General features: G+C 45.0%; 1 protein-coding gene and 1 long non-coding RNA gene across 3 annotated transcripts in view; one reads left to right on the forward strand and one right to left on the reverse strand.

Moving 5' to 3' along the window:
* LOC140731902 (protein phosphatase PTC7 homolog) overlaps positions 1 to 19328 on the forward strand; it is a 137352-nt gene that overhangs the window by 110780 nt on the left and 7244 nt on the right. The window contains exon 6 of one of the 2 annotated variants that reach the window (XR_012099934.1): positions 14300 to 14386. Coding sequence is in view for 1 of the 2 variants with exons in the window: in XM_073053866.1 (XP_072909967.1) it covers positions 14300 to 14429 (130 nt within the window). In the remaining variant the exon portion in view is untranslated. Of the gene's footprint in view, positions 1 to 14299; positions 14430 to 19328 lie in introns of those variants that run through there. The other variant, XM_073053866.1, reaches the window with a different exon arrangement.
* On the reverse strand, positions 7048 to 8965 carry LOC140731901 (uncharacterized). Its single transcript, XR_012099932.1, has 2 exons — positions 8331 to 8965; positions 7048 to 7951 (listed from the first exon to the last, which is right to left on the reverse strand). It is a non-coding gene; the product is annotated as an uncharacterized lncRNA (long non-coding RNA).

Consider the following 19328-nt stretch of genomic DNA (forward strand, 5'->3'; position numbering starts at 1 on the left):
CAGAGACTTGGATGGTGCAGGGGCAGGAATGTCTACTTCAAGTGCCAGGCTTTAGATGTTTCAGAAAGGACAGGGAGGGAAGCAAAAGAGTGGGGGCGTGGCACTGTTGATCAGAGATAGTGTCACAGCTGCAGAAAAGGAGGAAGTCATGAAGGGGTTGTCTACGGAGTCTCTGTGGGTGGAAGTTAGGAATAGGAAGGGCTCAATAACTCTACTGGGTGTTTTTTTATGGACCACCCAATAGTAATAGAGACATTGAAGAGCAGATAGGGAGACAGATTCTGGAAAGGTGTTTTAATAACAGGGTTGTTGTGATGGGAGATTTTAATTTCCTGAATATTGATTGGCATTTCCCTAGAGTGAGGGGTTTAGAAAGGGTGGAGTTTGTTAGGTGTGTTCAGGAAGGTTTCTTGACACAATATGTAGATAAACCTACAAGAGGAGAGGCTGTACTTGATCTGGTATTGGGAAATGAACCTGGTCAGGCGTCAGGTCTCTCAGTGGAAGAACATTTTGGAGATAGTGATCGTAATTCTATCTCCTTTAACATAGCATTGGAGAGGGACAGGAACAGACAGGTTAGGGAAACGTTTAATTAGAGTAAGAAGAAATATGAGGCTATCAGGCAGGAACTTAGAAGCATAAATTGGAAACAGATGTTCTCCAGAAAGTGTACAGAAGAAATGTAGCAAATGTTTAGGGGATATTTGCGTGGGGTTCTGCATAGATACGGTCCAATGAGACAGGGAGAGGATGGCAGGGGACAGGAACCATGGTATACAAAAGCTGTTGGAAATCTAGTCAAGAAGAAAAGAAGAGCTTACGAAAGGTTCAAAAAACTAGGTAATGATAGAGATTGAGAAGATTATAAGGCTAGCAGGAAGGAATTTAAAAATGAAATTAGGAGAGCCAGAAGTGACCATGAGAAGGCCTTGGCGGACAGGATTAAGGAAAACCCTGGGGCATTCTACAAGTATGTGAAGAGCAAGAGTATAAGATGTGAGGGAATAAGACCAACCAAGTGTGACAGTGGAAAAGTGTGTATGGAACTGGAGGAGATGGCAGAGACACATAATGAATACTTTACTTCAGTATTTGCTACAGAAAAGGATCTTGGCGATTGTAGGGATGACTTGCAGCAGACTGAAAAGCTTGAGTATGTAGATATTAAGGAAGAGGATGAGCTGGAGGTTTTGGAAAGCTTCAAGTTGGATAAGTCACCAGGACCAGACAAGATGTACCCCAGGCTACTGGAAGCGAGGGAGGAGATTGCTGAGCCTCTGGCGATGATCTTTGCATTGTCAATGAAGACGGGAGAAGTTCTGGAGAATTGGAGGGTTGAGGACATTGTTCTCTTATTCAAGAAAGGGGTAGGGATTGCCCAGGAAATTATAGACCAGTGAGTCTTACCTCAGTGGTTGGTGAGTTGATGGAGAAGATCCTGAGAGGCAGGATTTACGAACATTTGGAGAGGTATAATATGATTAGGAATAATCAGCCTGGCTTTGCCAATGGCAGGCTGTGCATAATGAGCCTGATTGAATTTTTTGAGGATGTGACTGAATACATTGATGAAGGAAGAGCAGTAGATGTAGTGTATTTGGATTTCAGCAAGGCATTTGATAAGGTACGCCATACAAGGCTTATTGAGAAAGTAAGGAGGCATGGGATCCAAGGAGACATTGCTTTGTGGATCCAGAACTGGCTTGCCCACAGAAGGCAAAGAGTGGTTGTAGACGGGTCATATTCTGCATGGAGGTCAGTGACCAGTGGTGTGCTTCAGGGATCTGTTCTGGGACCCCTACTCTTTGTGATTTTTAAAAATTACCTGGATGAAGAAGTGGAGGGATGGGTTAGTAAATTTGCTGATGACACAAAGTTTGGCGGCATTGCGGATAGTGTGGAGGGCTGTCAGAGGTTACAGTGGGACATTGATAGAATGCAAAACTGGACTGAGAAGTGGCAGATGGAGTTCAACCCAAATAAGTGTAAGGTGGTTTATTTTGGTAGGTCAAATATGATGGCAGAATATAGTATTAATGGCAAGACTCTTGGCAGTGTGGAGGATCAGAGGGATCTTGGGGTCCGAGTCCATAAGACACTCAAAGCTGCTACGCAGGTTGACTCTGTGGTTAAGAAGGCATACAGTGCGTTGGCCTTCATCAATCGTGGGATTGAGTTTAGGAGTCGAGAGGTAATGTTGTAGCTATTTTGGACCCTGGTCAGACCCCACTTGGAGTACTGTGCTCAATTCTGGTCACCTCACTACAGGAAGGATGTGGAAACCATAGAAAGTGTGCAGAGGAGATTTACAAGGATGTTGCCTGGATTGAGAAGCATGCCATATGAGGATAGGTTGAGTGAACTCGGCCTTTTCTGCTTGGATTGCCGGAGGATGAGAGGTGACCTGATAGAGGTATACAAGATAATGAGAGGCATTGATCGTGTGGGTAGTCAGAGGCTTTTTCCCAGGGCTGAAATGGCTAGCATGAGAGGGCATAGTTTTAAGGTGCTTGGAAGTAGGTACAGTGGAGATGTCAGAGGTAAGTTTGTTCACACAGAGAGTGGCGAGTGTGTGGAATGGGCTGCCGTCAGTGGTGGTGGAGGCAGAAATGATAGGGTCTTGAATGAGACTCCTAGATAGGTGCATGGAGCTTAGAAAACTAGTGGGCAATGGGTAATCCTGGGTAGTTCTAAGGTAAGGACACGTTCGGCACCGCTTTGTGGGCCAAAGGGCCTGTATTGTGCTGAAGGTTTTCTATGTTCCTGTTGTCTTGGATCGTAGGCCACATTTCTCATCACACTTCTGGAAGGCTTTCTGTAAACTGATAGGGGCAACGGCCAGATGGATGGGACCAACCAAGATTTAGAATGTATCCTGAAATGCTTGGCCTCGGAAAGGTCTGATGTGGGCAGAGGTTGGCCACACACCTTACAGTACTTGGCGCATGGAATGTCGCCGTTCAAGTGCCAGAATGGTTATCCTCAACCTCTCTTTCTGGAACAAGAAGCCAAGGTTGGGGTCCGTGCAGCAGGGCTTCAGGTTCTTGGATCATTGGGATCTCCCTTTGTAGGAGGTATGACCTGTACAAAAGTGATGGGTTGCCCCTAAACCTGAGGGGGTCCAATATGCTTGTGGGCAGGTTTTAAACTAATTTGGCAGGGGTGTGGGAATGAAAGTGAAGGGACACAAGATGGGACAGATAGCGTGTAGTTAGAGTGTCAGGAAGAGCAGGTAGATGATTGCAGCCAGCAGGATGTCAGTCATTATACATAAGGAATCAAAAAGGGTAACAAATACAATACCCAAAGTGTTATATCTCAATGCATGGAGCATAAGAAATAGGTGGATGAACTTGTTGCATTATTATAGATTGTCAGATATGATGTGGCCATCACTGAATCGTGGCTGAAGTATGGTTGTAGTTGGGAGCTGAATGTCCAAGGTCACATGTTGTATCAGAGGGATAGGAAAGCAGGCAGAGTGGGAGGTGTGGCTCTGCTGGTAAAGAATGGCATCAAATCAATAGGAAGATGTGACATAAGATTGGAAGATATTGAATCCTTGTAGGTTGAGTTGAAAAACTGCAAGAGTAAAAGGACTCTGATGGCAGTTACCGTAGATTCCGGACTACAGAGCGCACCTGATTAAAAGCCGCTGGCTCTAATTTTAGAAATAAAATCAATTTTTTACTTGTACAGGCCGCACCGGATTTTAGGCCGCACCGGATTTTCGGCCGCAGGTGTCCCACGTTGTAATATGAGATATTTACACAGAAAGATATTACACGTGAGGATTTTTTAACTTTTAATTAAATCCATATGGTAACAAACAAATATATATTGCAAATGCTTTTTTTCGAACCGTGCCTGTAATACGGCTACTTTTAAATATACATACGTATCGGTAACACAAATTACGTTGCATATACTTTTTTACTGAACAGCACGAACAACATTCCAATATCTCCTAGCGACTGGTAAAAATATATATACTGCAGCCTACCAGGAAAAGTTATTGATCGCCTTTAACTTAAAAGCAGCGTTTTCGCTCGGGTCTAATGAGCTCGCGTAACGCGATCGGGTCTAATCGGGTCTAATGAGCTCGCGTAACACGATCGGGTCTAATCGGGTCTAATGAGCTCGGCTAATGTGCTCGGGTCTGATGAGCTCGCGTAACGCGATCGGGTCTAATCGGGTCTAATGAGCTCGGCTAATGTGCTCGGGTCTGATGAGCTCGCGTTACGCGATCGGGTCTAATGAGCTCGGCTAATGTGCTCGGGTCTGATGAGCTCGCGTAACGCGATCGGGTCTAATCGGGTCTAATGAGCTCGGCTAATGTGCTTGGGTCTGATGTGTTTGGGTCTAATGAGCTCGCGTAACGCGATCGGGTCTAATGAGCTCGGCTAATGTGCTCGGGTCTGATGTGTTCGGGTCTAATGAGCTCGCGTAACGCGATCGGGTCTAATCGGGTCTAATGAGCTCGGCTAATGTGCTCGGGTCTGATGAGCTCGAGTAACGCGATCGGGTCTAATCGGGTCTAATGAGCTCGCGTAACGCGATCGGGTCTAATGAGCTCGGCTAATGTGCTTGGGTCTGATGTGTTCGGGTCTAATGAGCTCGCGTAACGCGATCGGGTCTAATCGGGTCTAATGAGCTCGGCTAATGTGCTCGGGTCTGATGAGCTCGAGTAACGCGATCGGGTCTAATCGGGTCTAATGAGCTCGGCTAATGTGCTCGGGTCTGATGTGCTCGGGTCTGATGAGCTCGCGTAACGCGATCGGGTCTAATCGGGTCTAATGAGCTCGGCTAATGTGCTCGGGTCTGATGTGCTCGCGTAATGCCCCCACCTTCCCGTTTATCGCAAACCGGTATTTTTCCCACAAGACGCGGCGAAACCGGGTGTGACGTCATAGCATCCCGGGATGTAGTACAGAAAACAAATATAGTTAAAACACTTCTAACTTTAACTAACAAATGAATTACTAAGCGAAAATATTATAAGCTAAGTAACTGCCATAAAGGCAGCACAATGCTTTTCTTCGAGTGTTTTCCATGTTGATGAGGGTGAGTACAAATGACTGATTTACAATAATTTAATTGTGAAAGTGCGCTTGATTTATCGTACAATTTCATTGGACCTCTGTGAACTACTCATCAATTTTATTGGTCTACTGTTACGAGGCAAAATGTTTACGAGGCGGCATGAAAAAAAACCATGTATTAGCCGCTCTGGATTAAAGGCCGCAGAGTTCAAAGCTGTTCAAAATGTGGGAAAAAAGTAGCGGCTTATAATCCGGAATCTACGGTATATACGGGGCTCTCAACAGTAACTGGGATGTGGACCACAGATTACAACGGGAAATAAAAAAGGTGTGTCAAAACTGCAATGTTATGAAAGTCATGGGAGATTTTAACATGCAGGCTGATTGGAAAATCAGGTTGGTAATGGATCTCAAGAGAGTAAGTTTATTGAATGCCTACAAGATGGTGTTTTTTTTTAGAGCAGTTTGTCATTGAATATACTAGGGGATCAGCTATACTGTATTGGGCATTGAGTAATGAACCAGAGGTGATTAAGGAGCTTAAGAGCAGTGATCACAACATGATTGAATAAACTAAAGTGAAATCTGACATAGCAGTATTTCAGTGGAGTAAAGGAAATTACAGTGGTATGTATGAGAGAGGATTGTGTGCATGCACCGGCCATGCACGCAGCCTGTTACAGCCGCTCCGACTAGTTTTCTTACTTACGTTATTTGTTGTATTTTTTTTCTTTCACGGTAACACGTCGAAGCTGCACCCTCTCTAACATGCTGGTGGAGAGAGTTTTATTCTAGTTTTTAGCACTGGAAATATTTACATTCGGACACGTCTCATTAGCACAGCAGCAGCATGGTCACATTGTTTATTCCAGGGACCAGCTGATTGCGCTTAAGCCGGCTGGTTTAGCGAACAGAGCGGCGGATACCCCTGCTGAAATCTGGAGAAAAACACACAGTGGATGCAGGGGGTGTCAAAAAGGCGAGGGAGGAGGACTGGGACGAGACAACAGAGACTTACGGAGAAGAGGAGTTATAAGCCGTTTGTCGCCTCTCTCATTATGGGCAATGTGAGATCGCTGAGTAATAAAATGGATGAGTTGTCAGCGCTAGACAGGAGTCAGAGGACTTTTTGGGAGAGCAGTGTTATGTGTTTTACTGAAACGTGGCTGCACGAGGACATACCTGACCAAAACGTTTCCATAGAGGGCTTCCAGACCGTTCGGGCCGATCGGAATTGCACTGAGAGCGGTAAGCATAAAGGAGGGGGGCTTGCTGTTCTGGTTAACAACAAATGGTGCAATCCTGGTCATATTACGATCAAGAAACGTGTCTGTAGCCCGGATATTGAACTTTTTGCTGTTGGACTCCGGCCATATTATTTGCCAAGGGAAATCTCACATGCAATTGTGGTGGTTGTGTACATCCCTCCCTCTGCCAACCCGACGTCGGCGTGTAACATCATTTACACCGTCATAGCCAGACTACAAACCCAGCACCCGAGTGCCCTCATTACCATCTCAGGTGACTTCAACCATGTTACCATGGCTGCCCAACTTCACGCAGTACGTGAGCTGTACAACCAGAGGGGAGAGGACCCTGGACTTGATGTATGCTAACGTTAAGGATGCTTACAGCTTCTCTCCCCTCCCCTCCCCCCACTGGGAAGGTCAGATCACAACCTGGTGCATCTCAAACCCTGCTACGTGCCTCTGGTGAAGAGTAAACCTGCAACCTAGAGGTCAGTGAGGAAATGGTCGGGGGAGGCTTATGAGGCACTCCAGGGTTGTTTTGAGGCGACTGACTAGCAGGCACTCTGTGAGCCACATGGAGAGGACATTGATGGGCTCACAGAGTGCATCTCCGGTTACATCAACTTCTGTATGGACTGCAGTGTTCAGGCAAGAACTGTCCCTTGTTATTCAAATAACAAGCCATGGGTAATGTTGGGCTTGAAATTCTGCCCTGTGTTCGTTTAGGAAGAGAGACAACTTACACCGGAATATTACAAAAACGTGGCTTTATTGCAGAATTCGTAACTGGCACAGCGAATCCACGGAGTCGCTGGAGAAGGCGTTCTGTTTTCCCCTTACAATCTGCTCTTATTTATACCCCTTTTCCCCCCAGCACAACCCCGCTACATATTAGGTAATATCGGGCACTTGTGTCCATCTTATTGGCCCGCAGCCATATGCTCACGAGTTACCTGTTTCTTTTGTTTACTGAATCGCGTGACACTAATAGTATCGGTGTAGCGGGGTCCCCAGTTTCGCTCCCCCCTCCCTCGCATTCCGGCCTCCTAACATTATGTGTGTTACGTGAGCCACTCCTGACCTGTAATGGCAGTCTCGAATTAACCCCAACACTTCCTCCCTTGGCCTCCCAGAGGCCACATCCCCACATCCCTTACAATCTTTTCCGCGGCTGCCGGGATCAGGCAGAGAGGTGAGCGTCCCCCGGCACTCTTTGGAGTGTCCTCCCTATTTGCTTATCCTGATTTGTCCGACCTAGGGTCACAAAATATGGGTAGGGGTTCCCTAAACATCCGCAATTTTTACAAGTAGCATGCAACATTTCAGAAAACTTAATCAAGAACAGATTCACAATCCCCCCCTTGCCATGGTCCATTTCAGTCCGTGTCCTCCCATAGCGCGTCCGCTTTCCGGGAGGGCCGTGTCCTCCCCTTCCACCGGGAACAAGGGTGCCTGGTACGCCGGTGGAGGTCCATTCTTTCCAGTCAAGGCTCGATCTATAGTCCGGATGACTAGGGTCCTTTTAATGCCCTGTTGGAGACCTCGGCGACAGGGTATGGACCATGCCACCGTTTTCTGTTCCAGGTGAGCTTCCCCGGGCCTCGGAGGAACACTTCCACTCCTACCTTGATGGTGTCCGACCCCTGCGGCTGCTCACTGTTAGATTATTGAACTCGCACAGTTATCAATTTTACCATATTTCTAAAAACTCTCATATACTCTGTTACTCAACACACCAATGTCTGAGTTTTGGTAACTCGAAATTGAAGTGCTCCATGGCTCCCTAGTACACAGAGAGGATCAAATGTGGGACGGTCGCCTTTCAAAACCTGACCTTCGCGTGGGAGATTTCTCCTCTTAACAACCAGTCTAAGGTAGGCGCCGTCAGTATCCCTGTGTACTACGGTGTCCCGCGACTTAATTCTCCTCACTCCTGAGACTTTTATGCCCATCGTGGGCGGCGGGTACCCTCACTCAGAAGACTTTTCCACGGGCGGAGAATCTTCCTAAAAACAGATTAAGAGTTAGTACTTACCAGTCACGATTCTGCACCGGGAATGATCTCTCCCAGGGTAATTTGGGGTTGGTGAGGATCCGTCAGCAGACAAGATCTAACTCAGTGATTTAACTATCTAGTGGAAGTCTTTGATATAACAGGCACTTCCTGACCTTAGTCGAGCTTGCGGCCGCAAGTTGTCTGCTGTCGGACCCGCCAGCCTGTGTTGTCTCTCCCTCCCCACGTCGGGGTCACCAAATGTTGGGCTTGAAATTCTGCCCTGTGTTCGTTTAGGAAGAGAGACAACTTACACCGGAATATTACAAAAACGTGGCTTTATTGCAGAATTCGTAACTGGCACAGCGAATCCACGGAGTCGCTGGAGAAGGCGTTCTGTTTTCCCCTTACAATCTGCTCTTATTTATACCCCTTTTCCCCCCAGCACAACCCCGCTACATATTAGGTAATATCGGGCACTTGTGTCCATCTTATTGGCCCGCAGCCATATGCTCACGAGTTACCTGTTTCTTTTGTTTACTGAATCGCGTGACACTAATAGTATCGGTGTAGCGGGGTCCCCAGTTTCGCTCCCCCCTCCCTCGCATTCCGGCCTCCTAACATTATGTGTGTTACGTGAGCCACTCCTGACCTGTAATGGCAGTCTCGAATTAACCCCAACAGTAACAAAGGACATTAAGGACATCCTGAATGCTAAAAAGAGAGCATTTAGAGATGGAAATAGGGAGGAGCTGAGGACAATACAGAGGGACCTGAAAGCCAAGATCAGGGAGGCTAAAGACAGGTATAGGAGGAAGCTTGAGTGGAAACTCCAGCAGAACAGTATGAGAGAGGTCTGGAGTAGGATGAGGACCATCACTGGGTTCCGGCAATCTAGCAACAGAGGAGCTAAAGGCAATGTGGACAGGGCCAATGAACTTATTCTTCAACATATTTGACACTGTGGCCCCTGCCCATCCCCCACATGGTTCATCTGATGTCAGCCCCCAACCAACACATACTCCACACTCCCCTCCTACCCCTCCTCACAACCCCCCACCCTGCTCTCATGACTACACCCCTCCCCCACCTGAAACCACCATGGTGGGCTTCACAGCTGAACAGGTGAGAAGACAGCTGAAACGTCTCCACCCAAGCAAGGCTGCAGGCCCGGATGGTGTCATCCCTAGGGTGCTCAAAGCCAGTGCCCCCAGCTATGTGGAGTACTTCACCATGTCTTCAACCTGAGCCTGAGTCTCCAGAGGGTTCCTATGCTGTGGAAGACGTCCTGCCTCGTTCCTGTACCGAAGACGCCGTGCCCCAGTGGCTCCAATGACTACAGACCAGTGGCATTGACCTCCCACATCATGAAGGCCCTGGAGAGACTTGTTCTAGAGCAGCTCCGGCCTATGGTTAGGCCACACTTAGACCCCCTCCAGTTCGCCTATCAGCCCCGACTAGGAGTTGAGGATGCCATCGTCTACCTGCTGAACCGTGTCTACGCCCACCTGGACAAGCTGGCGAGCACTGTGAGGGTCATGTTTTTTGACTTCTCCAGTGCGTTCAGCACCATCCGCCCTGCTCTGCTGGGTGAGAAGCTGACAGTGATGCAGGTGGATGCTTCCCTGGTGTCATGGATTATTGATTAGCTGACTGGCAGACCACAGTACGTGCGCTTGCAACACTGTGTGTCAGACAGAGTGGTCAGCAGCACTGGGGCTCCACAGGGGACTGTCCTGTCTCCCTTTCTCTTCATCATCTGCACCTCGGACTTCAACTACAACACAGAGTCTTGCCATCTTCAGAAGTTTTCTGATGACTCTGCCATAGTTGGATGCATCAGCAAGGGAAATGAGGCTGAGTACAGGGCTATGATGGGAAACTTTGTCACATGGTGCGAGCAGAATCATCTGCAGCTTAATGTGAAAAAGACTAAGGAGCTGGTGGTGGACCTGTGGAGGGCTAAGGCCCCGGTGACCCCTGTTTCCATCCAAGGGGTCAGTGTGGACATGGTGGAGGATTACAAATACCTGGGGATACGAATTGACAATAAACTGAGGTTGTCTACAAGAAGGGTCAGAGCCGTCTCTATTTCCTGAGGAGACTGAGGTCCTTTAACATCTACCGAACGATGCTGAGGATGTTCTACGAGTCTGTGATGGCCAGTGCTATCATGTTTGCTGTTGTGTGCTGGGGCAGCAGGCTGAGGGTAGCAGACACCAACAGAATCAACAAACTCTTTCGTAAGGCCAGTGATGTTGTGGGGGTGGAACTGGACTCTCTGACGGTGGTGTCTGAAAAGAGGATGCTGTGCAAGTTGCATGCCATCTTGGACAATGACTCCCATCCACTTCATAATGTACTGGTTAGGCACAGGAGTACATTCAGCCAGAGACTCATTCCACCGAGATGTAACACTGAGCGTCATAGGAAGTCATTCCTACCTGTGGCCATCAAACTTTACAACTCCTCCCTCGGAGTGTCAGACACTCTGAGCCAATAGGCTAGTCCTGGACTTATTTCCACTTGGCATGATTAACTTATTATTTAATTATTTATGGTTTTATATTGCTATATTTCTTTACTATTCTTGGTGCGGCTGTAATGTAACCCAATTTCTCTCGGGATCAATAAAGTCTGTCTTTCTGTCTGACTGAGCTAGCCAAAGTAAATTAGCAGGACTTGCTGGCAGGGATGACAGCAGAGCAGCAATGCTGTGAGTTTCTGAGAAAACTGAGGAAGGTGCAGGACAGATGTTTTCCAAAAGCGAAGAAATACTCAAATAGAAGAATAATGAAACAATGGCTGACAAGGGAAGTCAAAGCTAATGTAAAAGCAAAAGAGAAGGCTTACAACAAACCAAGAATTAGTGGGAAGACAGAGGATTGGGAAGCTTTTAAAAACTTAGAGCAACTAAAAGAATCATTAGGAGCAGAAAGATGAAATATGAAAGCAAGCTAGCAAACTATATCGAAGTAAAAGCTTTTTCATGTATGTAAAAATAAAAGAGAAATGTGAGTGGATATAGGAACTCTAGAAAATGAAGCTGGAGAAGTAATAACGGGGTCATGGAGATGGCTGATGAACTAAACGAGTATTCTGCATCAGTCCTCACTGTGGAAGATATTAGCAGTGTGCCTGATGTTGTAGTGTGTGGAGGAAGAGAAGTGAGTGCAGTTACTATTACAAGGGAGAAGGTGCTCAAAAAGCTGGAAGACCTGAGGGTACATAAGTCACCCAGACCAGATGACCTGCACCCTAATATTCTGAAAGAGCTAGCGGTAAAGATTGTGAAGGCATTAGTAATGATCTTTCAAAAATCATTGGACTCTGGCATGGTGCCAGAGGATTGGAAAATTGCAAATGTCACTTCAATCTTACTCAAAACAATTCACAATACTCAAGGTGCCTTATAAAACCTCAGCATCATATTCCTGCTCTTGTATTCTTGACCTCATGAAACGAATGGTAACATTGCATTTGCCTTCCTCACCACCGACTCTACCTGCAGTTTAACCTTTAAGGAGTTCTGCACAAGGATCCCTTTCCATCTCACATTTTTGGATTTTCTCCCCTTTAGAAAATAGTCCGCACATTTATTCCTACTACCAAAGTGCATGACCATGCATTTTCCAACATTGTATTTCCTATGAGGAACGTTTGATAGCCCTGGGTCTGCACTCACTGGAATTTAGAAAGATGATGGGGTATCTCATTGAAATCTTTCAAATGTTGAAAGGCCCAGAGAATAGATGTGGAAAGGATGTTTCCCATGATGGAGAAGTTTAGGACAAGAGGGCACAGCTGCAGGATAGAAGGGCATCCATTTAAAACAGATGCAGAGAAATTTCTGTAGCCAGAGGAATTTGTTATCACACGCAACTGTGGGGGCTAGATAATTGGTGTATTTAAGGCAGAGATTGATAGGTTCTTGATTGGACACAGCATTAAAGGTTACAGGGAGAGGGCCAGGTTGTGGGGCTGAGGAGGGGATAAAAGGATCAGGCCGATGGGCCAAATAGCCTAATTCTGCTCCTATGCCTTATGGTCTGTAAGATCTTGTCCAGTGCTGCCAGGAGAAGTCAATGAGGGCAAGAAAGACTTTGCTGGCTTGGAGAGCGGAGACCAAGACAAACTGGAGGAGAAGTCTGGTACCCAAGTTATAGCCTGGGGAAAAAGGTCAGGCTGTCCACTCATGATTTGCCTCTCCAAGTGGAATCTTGAAAGTTGGCGCCCAAGTTCAATGGTCCCTTTGCCCAAGATCCTGAGGAAAGTAAACCCAGTGGCTTACACCTTGCAGCTCCCCAAGACCCTAAAGATCAACCCTACCTTCCAGATCTCTAAATTAAAATGTGTCTCCAGCAGACTCTTAGCCCTACCACCATTGGCCCCGCTGCCACCCAGGTTTATCGAGGGGGTCGGATCTTCATGGTGAAAAGACTTTTAGACTCATACTGTTCGAGGTGTTTGGCAATACCTAGTGGACGGAGTGATTTGGACTGGAGGAATGGTGCTGGCTGCCAGAAAGAGACGTCCTGGATCTGACTCTCATCCACGATCACTATCACTGCCTCTCCAAGTAACCAGGGCTGTCAGGTGTTGGTCATAGGGGAGATGTTCCTGTTACAAGACACTGCCAAACATGCCAGCTTTTGAGATTTAAATGCTCTAACTCTCTGGATTATGGATAACTGGCCTGGCCTCTTCAAGTGCTTAAGAAGTCACGTTAATTCATGTTTTGGGGTCCAAGAATTGTCTCAGGAACACCTGAATATGGGTTCAGTACTCAACTGTAAGCCTACCAGTGATTTTGTCTAGTGTTTGTTTTGTGCTCAGTTTCTTGATCCTGTTTGAGACCGTGTCTCGATCCCAGCCTCGGATACTGCAGCATTTGGGTCCAAGCCATCTTCATCAAGGTCTTTCATCACATCATCTAGGTAAGTATACAGATAGGAGAGGTTCTGAGAGCTATAGGATAAATACCGTCAAATAGAACTAGCTCACTGAGCAACACATTTGATGAGTTGTGTCTAAGGGACTGTTTCCATTTTGTATGATATATTGGGGGTACGTAGGCCTCCGTTAGTCTTGATAGACCATGGATTTGTGCCTTGGAAAGTTTTTCCAGGGCGCAAGACGGGGCAGGGCTTTTTTTATGGAAGACTGGCAGTTGCCCAAGCTGCAAGTCTCCCCTCTCCATGCCACCGATGTTGTCCAAGGGAAGGGCATTAGGACCCATACAGTTTGGCACCTGTGTGGTTAAGTGCCTTGCTTAAGGATACACACACAGCCTCAGCTCGAACTAGCAACCTTCAGATCACTAGACGAACGCCTTAACCACTTGGCCACACACCAATTAGGGACCATATCGTGTAAGGAATTTCTATTGCGTCCTCTTATGCAGGCTAGGTGTTTTATAACTGCATGTTATGTACAAAAGAACTTCAATTTTCACTAATGGAAGTAAATTCCATTTACTGTGCATGATATAATGATTGGTTACTTGCTCATTGTTTATTTCCATTGGTCTCAGTCCATGTACTTTTCTGTCTCTCTTTCTGGAAGCTGATAGGCATGTGAGAATTAATGGGCTGAGGGGTAAGGGAACTGAGAAGGGGATGGGATATATGTGTCTGCTTTGCTGGATTCTAGCATGGAACCAATAGGTAATGGTCCTATGTGTGGAGATAATGAGAATATGTTTCTTTTCATCAAAAACATCAACATGACTGACAATGCAGCTGGAGCTTTCCATGTTGGATTCAGGATTCATTTGGCATTGACAGGTGACTCAAATTAAGAAAGGCTGTGTGACAGCAATTAACTTTTTGTAGGAGAGTTTCTCCCCGTACAACTTCTCCAGGAGGGAAGTCATCGCAGTATGTACTGTGTCCAATAAATTATGTCAGCCAATCATTTTTACCAAAATAACCAGTGTAGACAATTTTATTATGGATAAATATTGCTATAAAGATCATTTTATTCAACTTGATGGCAATGTTTTGTTACAGGATTCTAATTATGAGAGCATGAAAGAAACAGTGCAGAACATAGCAGAACAAGCCCAGCAGCTAGCATATGATCCGAACTACATGTCCCCTTTTGCACAGCGTGCCTGTGAGAATGGGTTAAATGTCCAAGGTAAGCACTTTGCTACTGTGAACAAAATAAAACTCTGGGACATATTGATCTGCAGAGGTTTCTGGCTGTGGATTTATGGTCATACAGTGAGAAGTCATTCATGTGATTCTTCAGAACATCCTTTTTTATTGCAGTTTGTTGCGTGAAATAGAATTGAGTTTAGCCTAGTTGTTTGTATGGCTAACTTCAAGTATAATCAAATCTATGACAAAGCAAATTCAGAACTATTTGTATTATTGACATAGTTCTGCTCTTGTGGTAATAGAGTCATAAAGCACAGTCTCACCCATCTTCAGTGGAAAAAGATTGCTTGCATTTACCCCACATAATTCTGTATACCTCTCTCAAATCTCCCCTCATTCCTCTATGTTCTAGGGAATAAAATCCTAATCTATTCAACTTTCCCTTATAACTCAGTTCTTCAAGTCCTGACAACATTCTTGTAAATTTCACTGCACTCTTTCAATCTATTGACATATTTCCTGTAGGGCAGTGACCAAAACTGCACACAATATTCCAAATTATGCCTCAGTAATGTCTACATAACACCCCAATACAGTACTTTGATTTATGAAGGCCAATGTGCCAGAAGCTTTCTTTACGACCCTATATACCTGTGATGCCACTTTCAGGAATTATTGATCTGTATTCCAAGACCCCTTTGTTCTACCACATTCTTACCCTGGTTTGTCCTCCAAAAGTGCAAAACATCGCACTTGTCTGCATTAAGTTCCATCTTTCATCCCATTTTTCCAGGTGTTCCAGATCCCATTGCCAGCTTTGATAGTCTTTCTTCATTTCCCATTTCACACCCAATCTTGGTGTCATCCACAAAATTGCTGATCCAGTTTACCACACTGTCATCCAGATTGTTGTTGATATAGCTGACAACAATGGACCCAGCACTGACCCTTGCAGCACAACACTAGTCACAGGCCTCCAGTCAGGGAGGCAGCCATCTACTACCACTCTCTTAGCTTCTCCCACGAAACCAGTGTCTATTCCAATATACTACCTTATCTTCAATGCCAAGTGACTGAACTTTCTTACCCAACCTCTCAAGCAGGCTTTTGTCAAAGGCCTTGCGGAGGTCCATGTAGGCACTATCCACTGCCTTGCCTTCATCAACTTCTTAGGTATCTTCCTCAAAAAATGCAATAAGATTAATTAGACACGACCTACCATGCACAAAGCAATGTTCGCTATTCCTAATCAGTCACTATCAATCGTAATATTTATATAAAAGGTCCCTTAGAATACCCACCGCTGATGTCAAGCTCACTGGCCTGTAATAACCTAGCTTATTCTTAGATCAACTCGTACAAACAAGCTGGATGAACTCAGCAGGTCGGGCAGCATCCGTTGAAAGGAGCAGTCAACGTTTCGGGCCGACCTGCTGAGTTCATCCAGCTTGTTTGTACGTGTTGATTTGACCACAGCATCTGCAGTGTACTTTGTGTTTATTATTCTTAGAGCCTTTCTTAAGAAACAGAACATCAGCTATTTTCCAATGCTCTGGCACCTTGACCATGGCTAAAAACGATTTAAATGTCTTTGCAAGGGTCCCTGCAATCTCTGCACTAGCCTCCCACAGGGTCCAAGGGAACACCTTGTTAGGCCCTAGGGATTTAGCCACACTAAGACAGCAATTACCACCTCCTCTGTAATCAGTTTGCAGTCCATGACTTCACTGCTGCCTTGCCTTACTTCTATAATTTCTGTTTCTGTCTCCCGAATAAAATAGTGATGAAAAAAAACATTGATGATCTCCCCCATTTCTTTTGGCTCCATGCATAGATGACCACTCTGATCTTCCAGGGTACCAATTTTGACCCTTTCTGTCTTTTTGCTCTTAATATGTCTGAAAGCCCTTAGGATTCTCCTTCACCTTGTCTGCTTGAGCAATCTTATGCCTTTCTTTTAGCCCTCCTGTATAACTTCATGGGCTTCATGAATAACTTGTCAACTTCCCAACTTTGCTGAAATGTACACATGCAGTGATAAGAGGGGAAATAGAGATGCTCTGATTTACCCATAGATCAGTCAGCATTCCACAATCTGGATACCTCATAATCTGGAAGGGAAGTATAGACTTTTTGTGTGGTGGTGCTTTGAGTTGTTGTTTCATATATGCTACAGTGGCTATTTGAGTTGACTTTTTGCATTTTGTTTTTTTTAATTAGTTTTTTAAATTAGTTTTCAAAACATTTTACAAACTAAAAGCCCCAAATCCCAATGAGGAACATTAATACAGTGCAAAATTAAGCATACAATAACAATATGCTACAAAGGAAGAGAATTAACCAAAAAAGCACCTAAATTAAAGACAAGTAAGCTTAGTATCCTCCCCAATCCCCACAACACAAGAAAAAACAACAACAACTCCAGACCAACCACAACACAATATAGAGAGTATAAGTCAGGACAGTCAAACTCCCAGACTGTGAATACACTTAGCAACAGAGGATAATAATGCCTACTACCAGAAAAAAAAAGGGAGCTGAAAGCAAGGGACCAAAAAGAAGAAGAAAAAAAACAAAAACCCTAGTCAAGAGGAAGGTTATGAAAGTACTCGATAAAAGGTCCCCAGACCTTATGGAACTTTAGATCCGAATTCAGAACTGAATAATGAATTTTTTCGAGGTCCAAGCAGGCCATAATGTCGTTAAGCCATTGCGCATGAGTGGGCGGGGCAACATCTCTCCATCTAAGGAGGATCAAGCGTCTAGCCAGGAGAGGGGCAAAGGATAATATTCGGCATTTGGTCGGACCCAGACATAAATCTGTCTCGCCCCAAAAACCGAACAGAGCAATTAAGGGGTTTGGTTCTAGGTGCTGATTCAGAATACACGATAACGTAGTGAAGACATCTTTCCAGAATTTCTCCAAACTAGGACAGAACCAGTACATATGGATGAGAGAGGCCACGCCCCTCTTGCATTTATCACAGAGCGGACTAATGCCAGGGTAGAATCGAGATAGTTTAGATTTAGACATATGGGCTCTATGAACAATCTTAAACTGTAAAAGGCAATGGCGAGCACAAAGAGAGGTTGAGTTAACCGATTTGAGAATCGAGTCCCAGCTCTCCTCGGATAAGGAGATATTTAAATCCTGTTCCCAGGCCATTTTAATTTTATCCACAGGGGCCCGTCGTAAGGCTGCTAGTTTATCTCAGATAATTGATATTAAACCTTTACCTAGTGGATTGATGGAAAGAAATAGGTCCATAGCATTTTTGCATTTTGTTTTTTGTCAGTCTTCAATGAATTTTTTCCAAGCAAGGTATTACATATTTAGAAAGAGCAGGGAAGCAGGGTAAGCTTGGTGCTGCAGGAATAGGATAGTGTGAACATACTGGCCTGAAATTCCTGTCTTTGTGCTCTGATTTCCGAAGGAGAAGCACAATTGACTTCCTGCTCTACTGCTGTTGCTCTGAGTTTGCAGGCAGCGGACGTTTTGGCTCAGTTACTGACTAAAGTTCCAGTAGTATCTTTGTGAAGTTAATGCAGTGGTCTCAAATATTGATCAAGAAACAGGGATTTGAATTCCACAGCGACAGCTTATTTAAATTTTTGTTACTTAGAAAGTGGCACCGGTAATGAGGCAGTACAGGTCGACGATTACAAATCCGGAATGATTGGGACCTGAGCAATGCTGAAATAGTGATTTTGCCGAACCACAGGTGATTAGATTAGGATTAAATAAATAAACACCTCTAACCCACTTGATGATCACCTCATTATCACTTGATAATGGATTGAATTAATGATGTACAGTTCTGTAGCAGGTAGATACCCTAAACATTTTTCTTTACTAGGAGTTAATATAAGGCAGTTTTGTCCACATTGTAGATCTGCTTGGGTCTTAAATATTCATCAGAAAGTAACATAGTGAACTCAGTAGCTGCTTCCTTATCTGTTGACCATTTTTCACCACACACTGCACGGAATTTTATGCCATGTCGCTGCTTGAAATGCTGAAATCACTGTAATCACACTCATCATCCAGTCCTAATTCTTCTAGAAATAATGTAGTTTGTTCTTTCACCATCTCTCCTGACAGTTATATGCCTTTGCGATGTGGAGTATCAACCACTTTATGAGGACTTTATCTAATTGTGACCATCTTCCAACTTTTATTATTTTTCTTACACAGATCTGTGTTTTTGATTCACTGTCAGCAAAGAACTGGAACAACTTTTCTTTTTAAGACCATAAGATATAGGAGCGGAAGTAGGCCATTTGGCCCATCGTGTCTGCTCCACTATTCAATCATGGGCTAATCCAATTCTTCCAGTCATTCCCACTCCCCTGCCTTCTCCCCATACCCTTTGATGCCCTGACTAATAAAGAACCCATCTATCTCTGCCTTAAATACACCCAATGACTTGGTCTCCATAGCCGCTCAAGGCAACAAATTCCACAAATTTACCACCCTCTGACTAAAGTAATTTCTCTGCAACTCTGTTGTAAATGGATGTGCTTCAATCCTGAAGTCATGTCCTCTTGTCCTGGAGTCCCACCATGGGAAATAACTTTGCCATATTTAATCTGTTCAGGCCTTTCAACATTCGGAATGTTTCTATGAGATCCCCCCTCATTCTCCTGAACTCCAGGGAATACAGTCCAAGAGCTGCCAGACGTTCCTCATATGGTAACCCTTTCATTCCTGGAATCATTCTCGTGAATCTTCTCTGAACCCTCTCCAATGTCAGTATATCCTTTCTAAAATAAGAAGCCCAAAACTGCACACAGTGTGATCTCACGAGTGCCGTATAGACCCTTAACATCACATCCCTGCTCTTATATTCTATACCACTAGAAATAAATGCCAACATTGCATTCGCCTTCTTCACCACCGACTCAACCTGGAGAATAACCTTTAGGGGATTCTGCA

The sequence above is a fragment of the Hemitrygon akajei genome, chromosome 8, assembly GCF_048418815.1.
Source record: "Hemitrygon akajei chromosome 8, sHemAka1.3, whole genome shotgun sequence".
In the NCBI taxonomy this organism is placed as follows: domain Eukaryota; kingdom Metazoa; phylum Chordata; class Chondrichthyes; order Myliobatiformes; family Dasyatidae; genus Hemitrygon; species Hemitrygon akajei.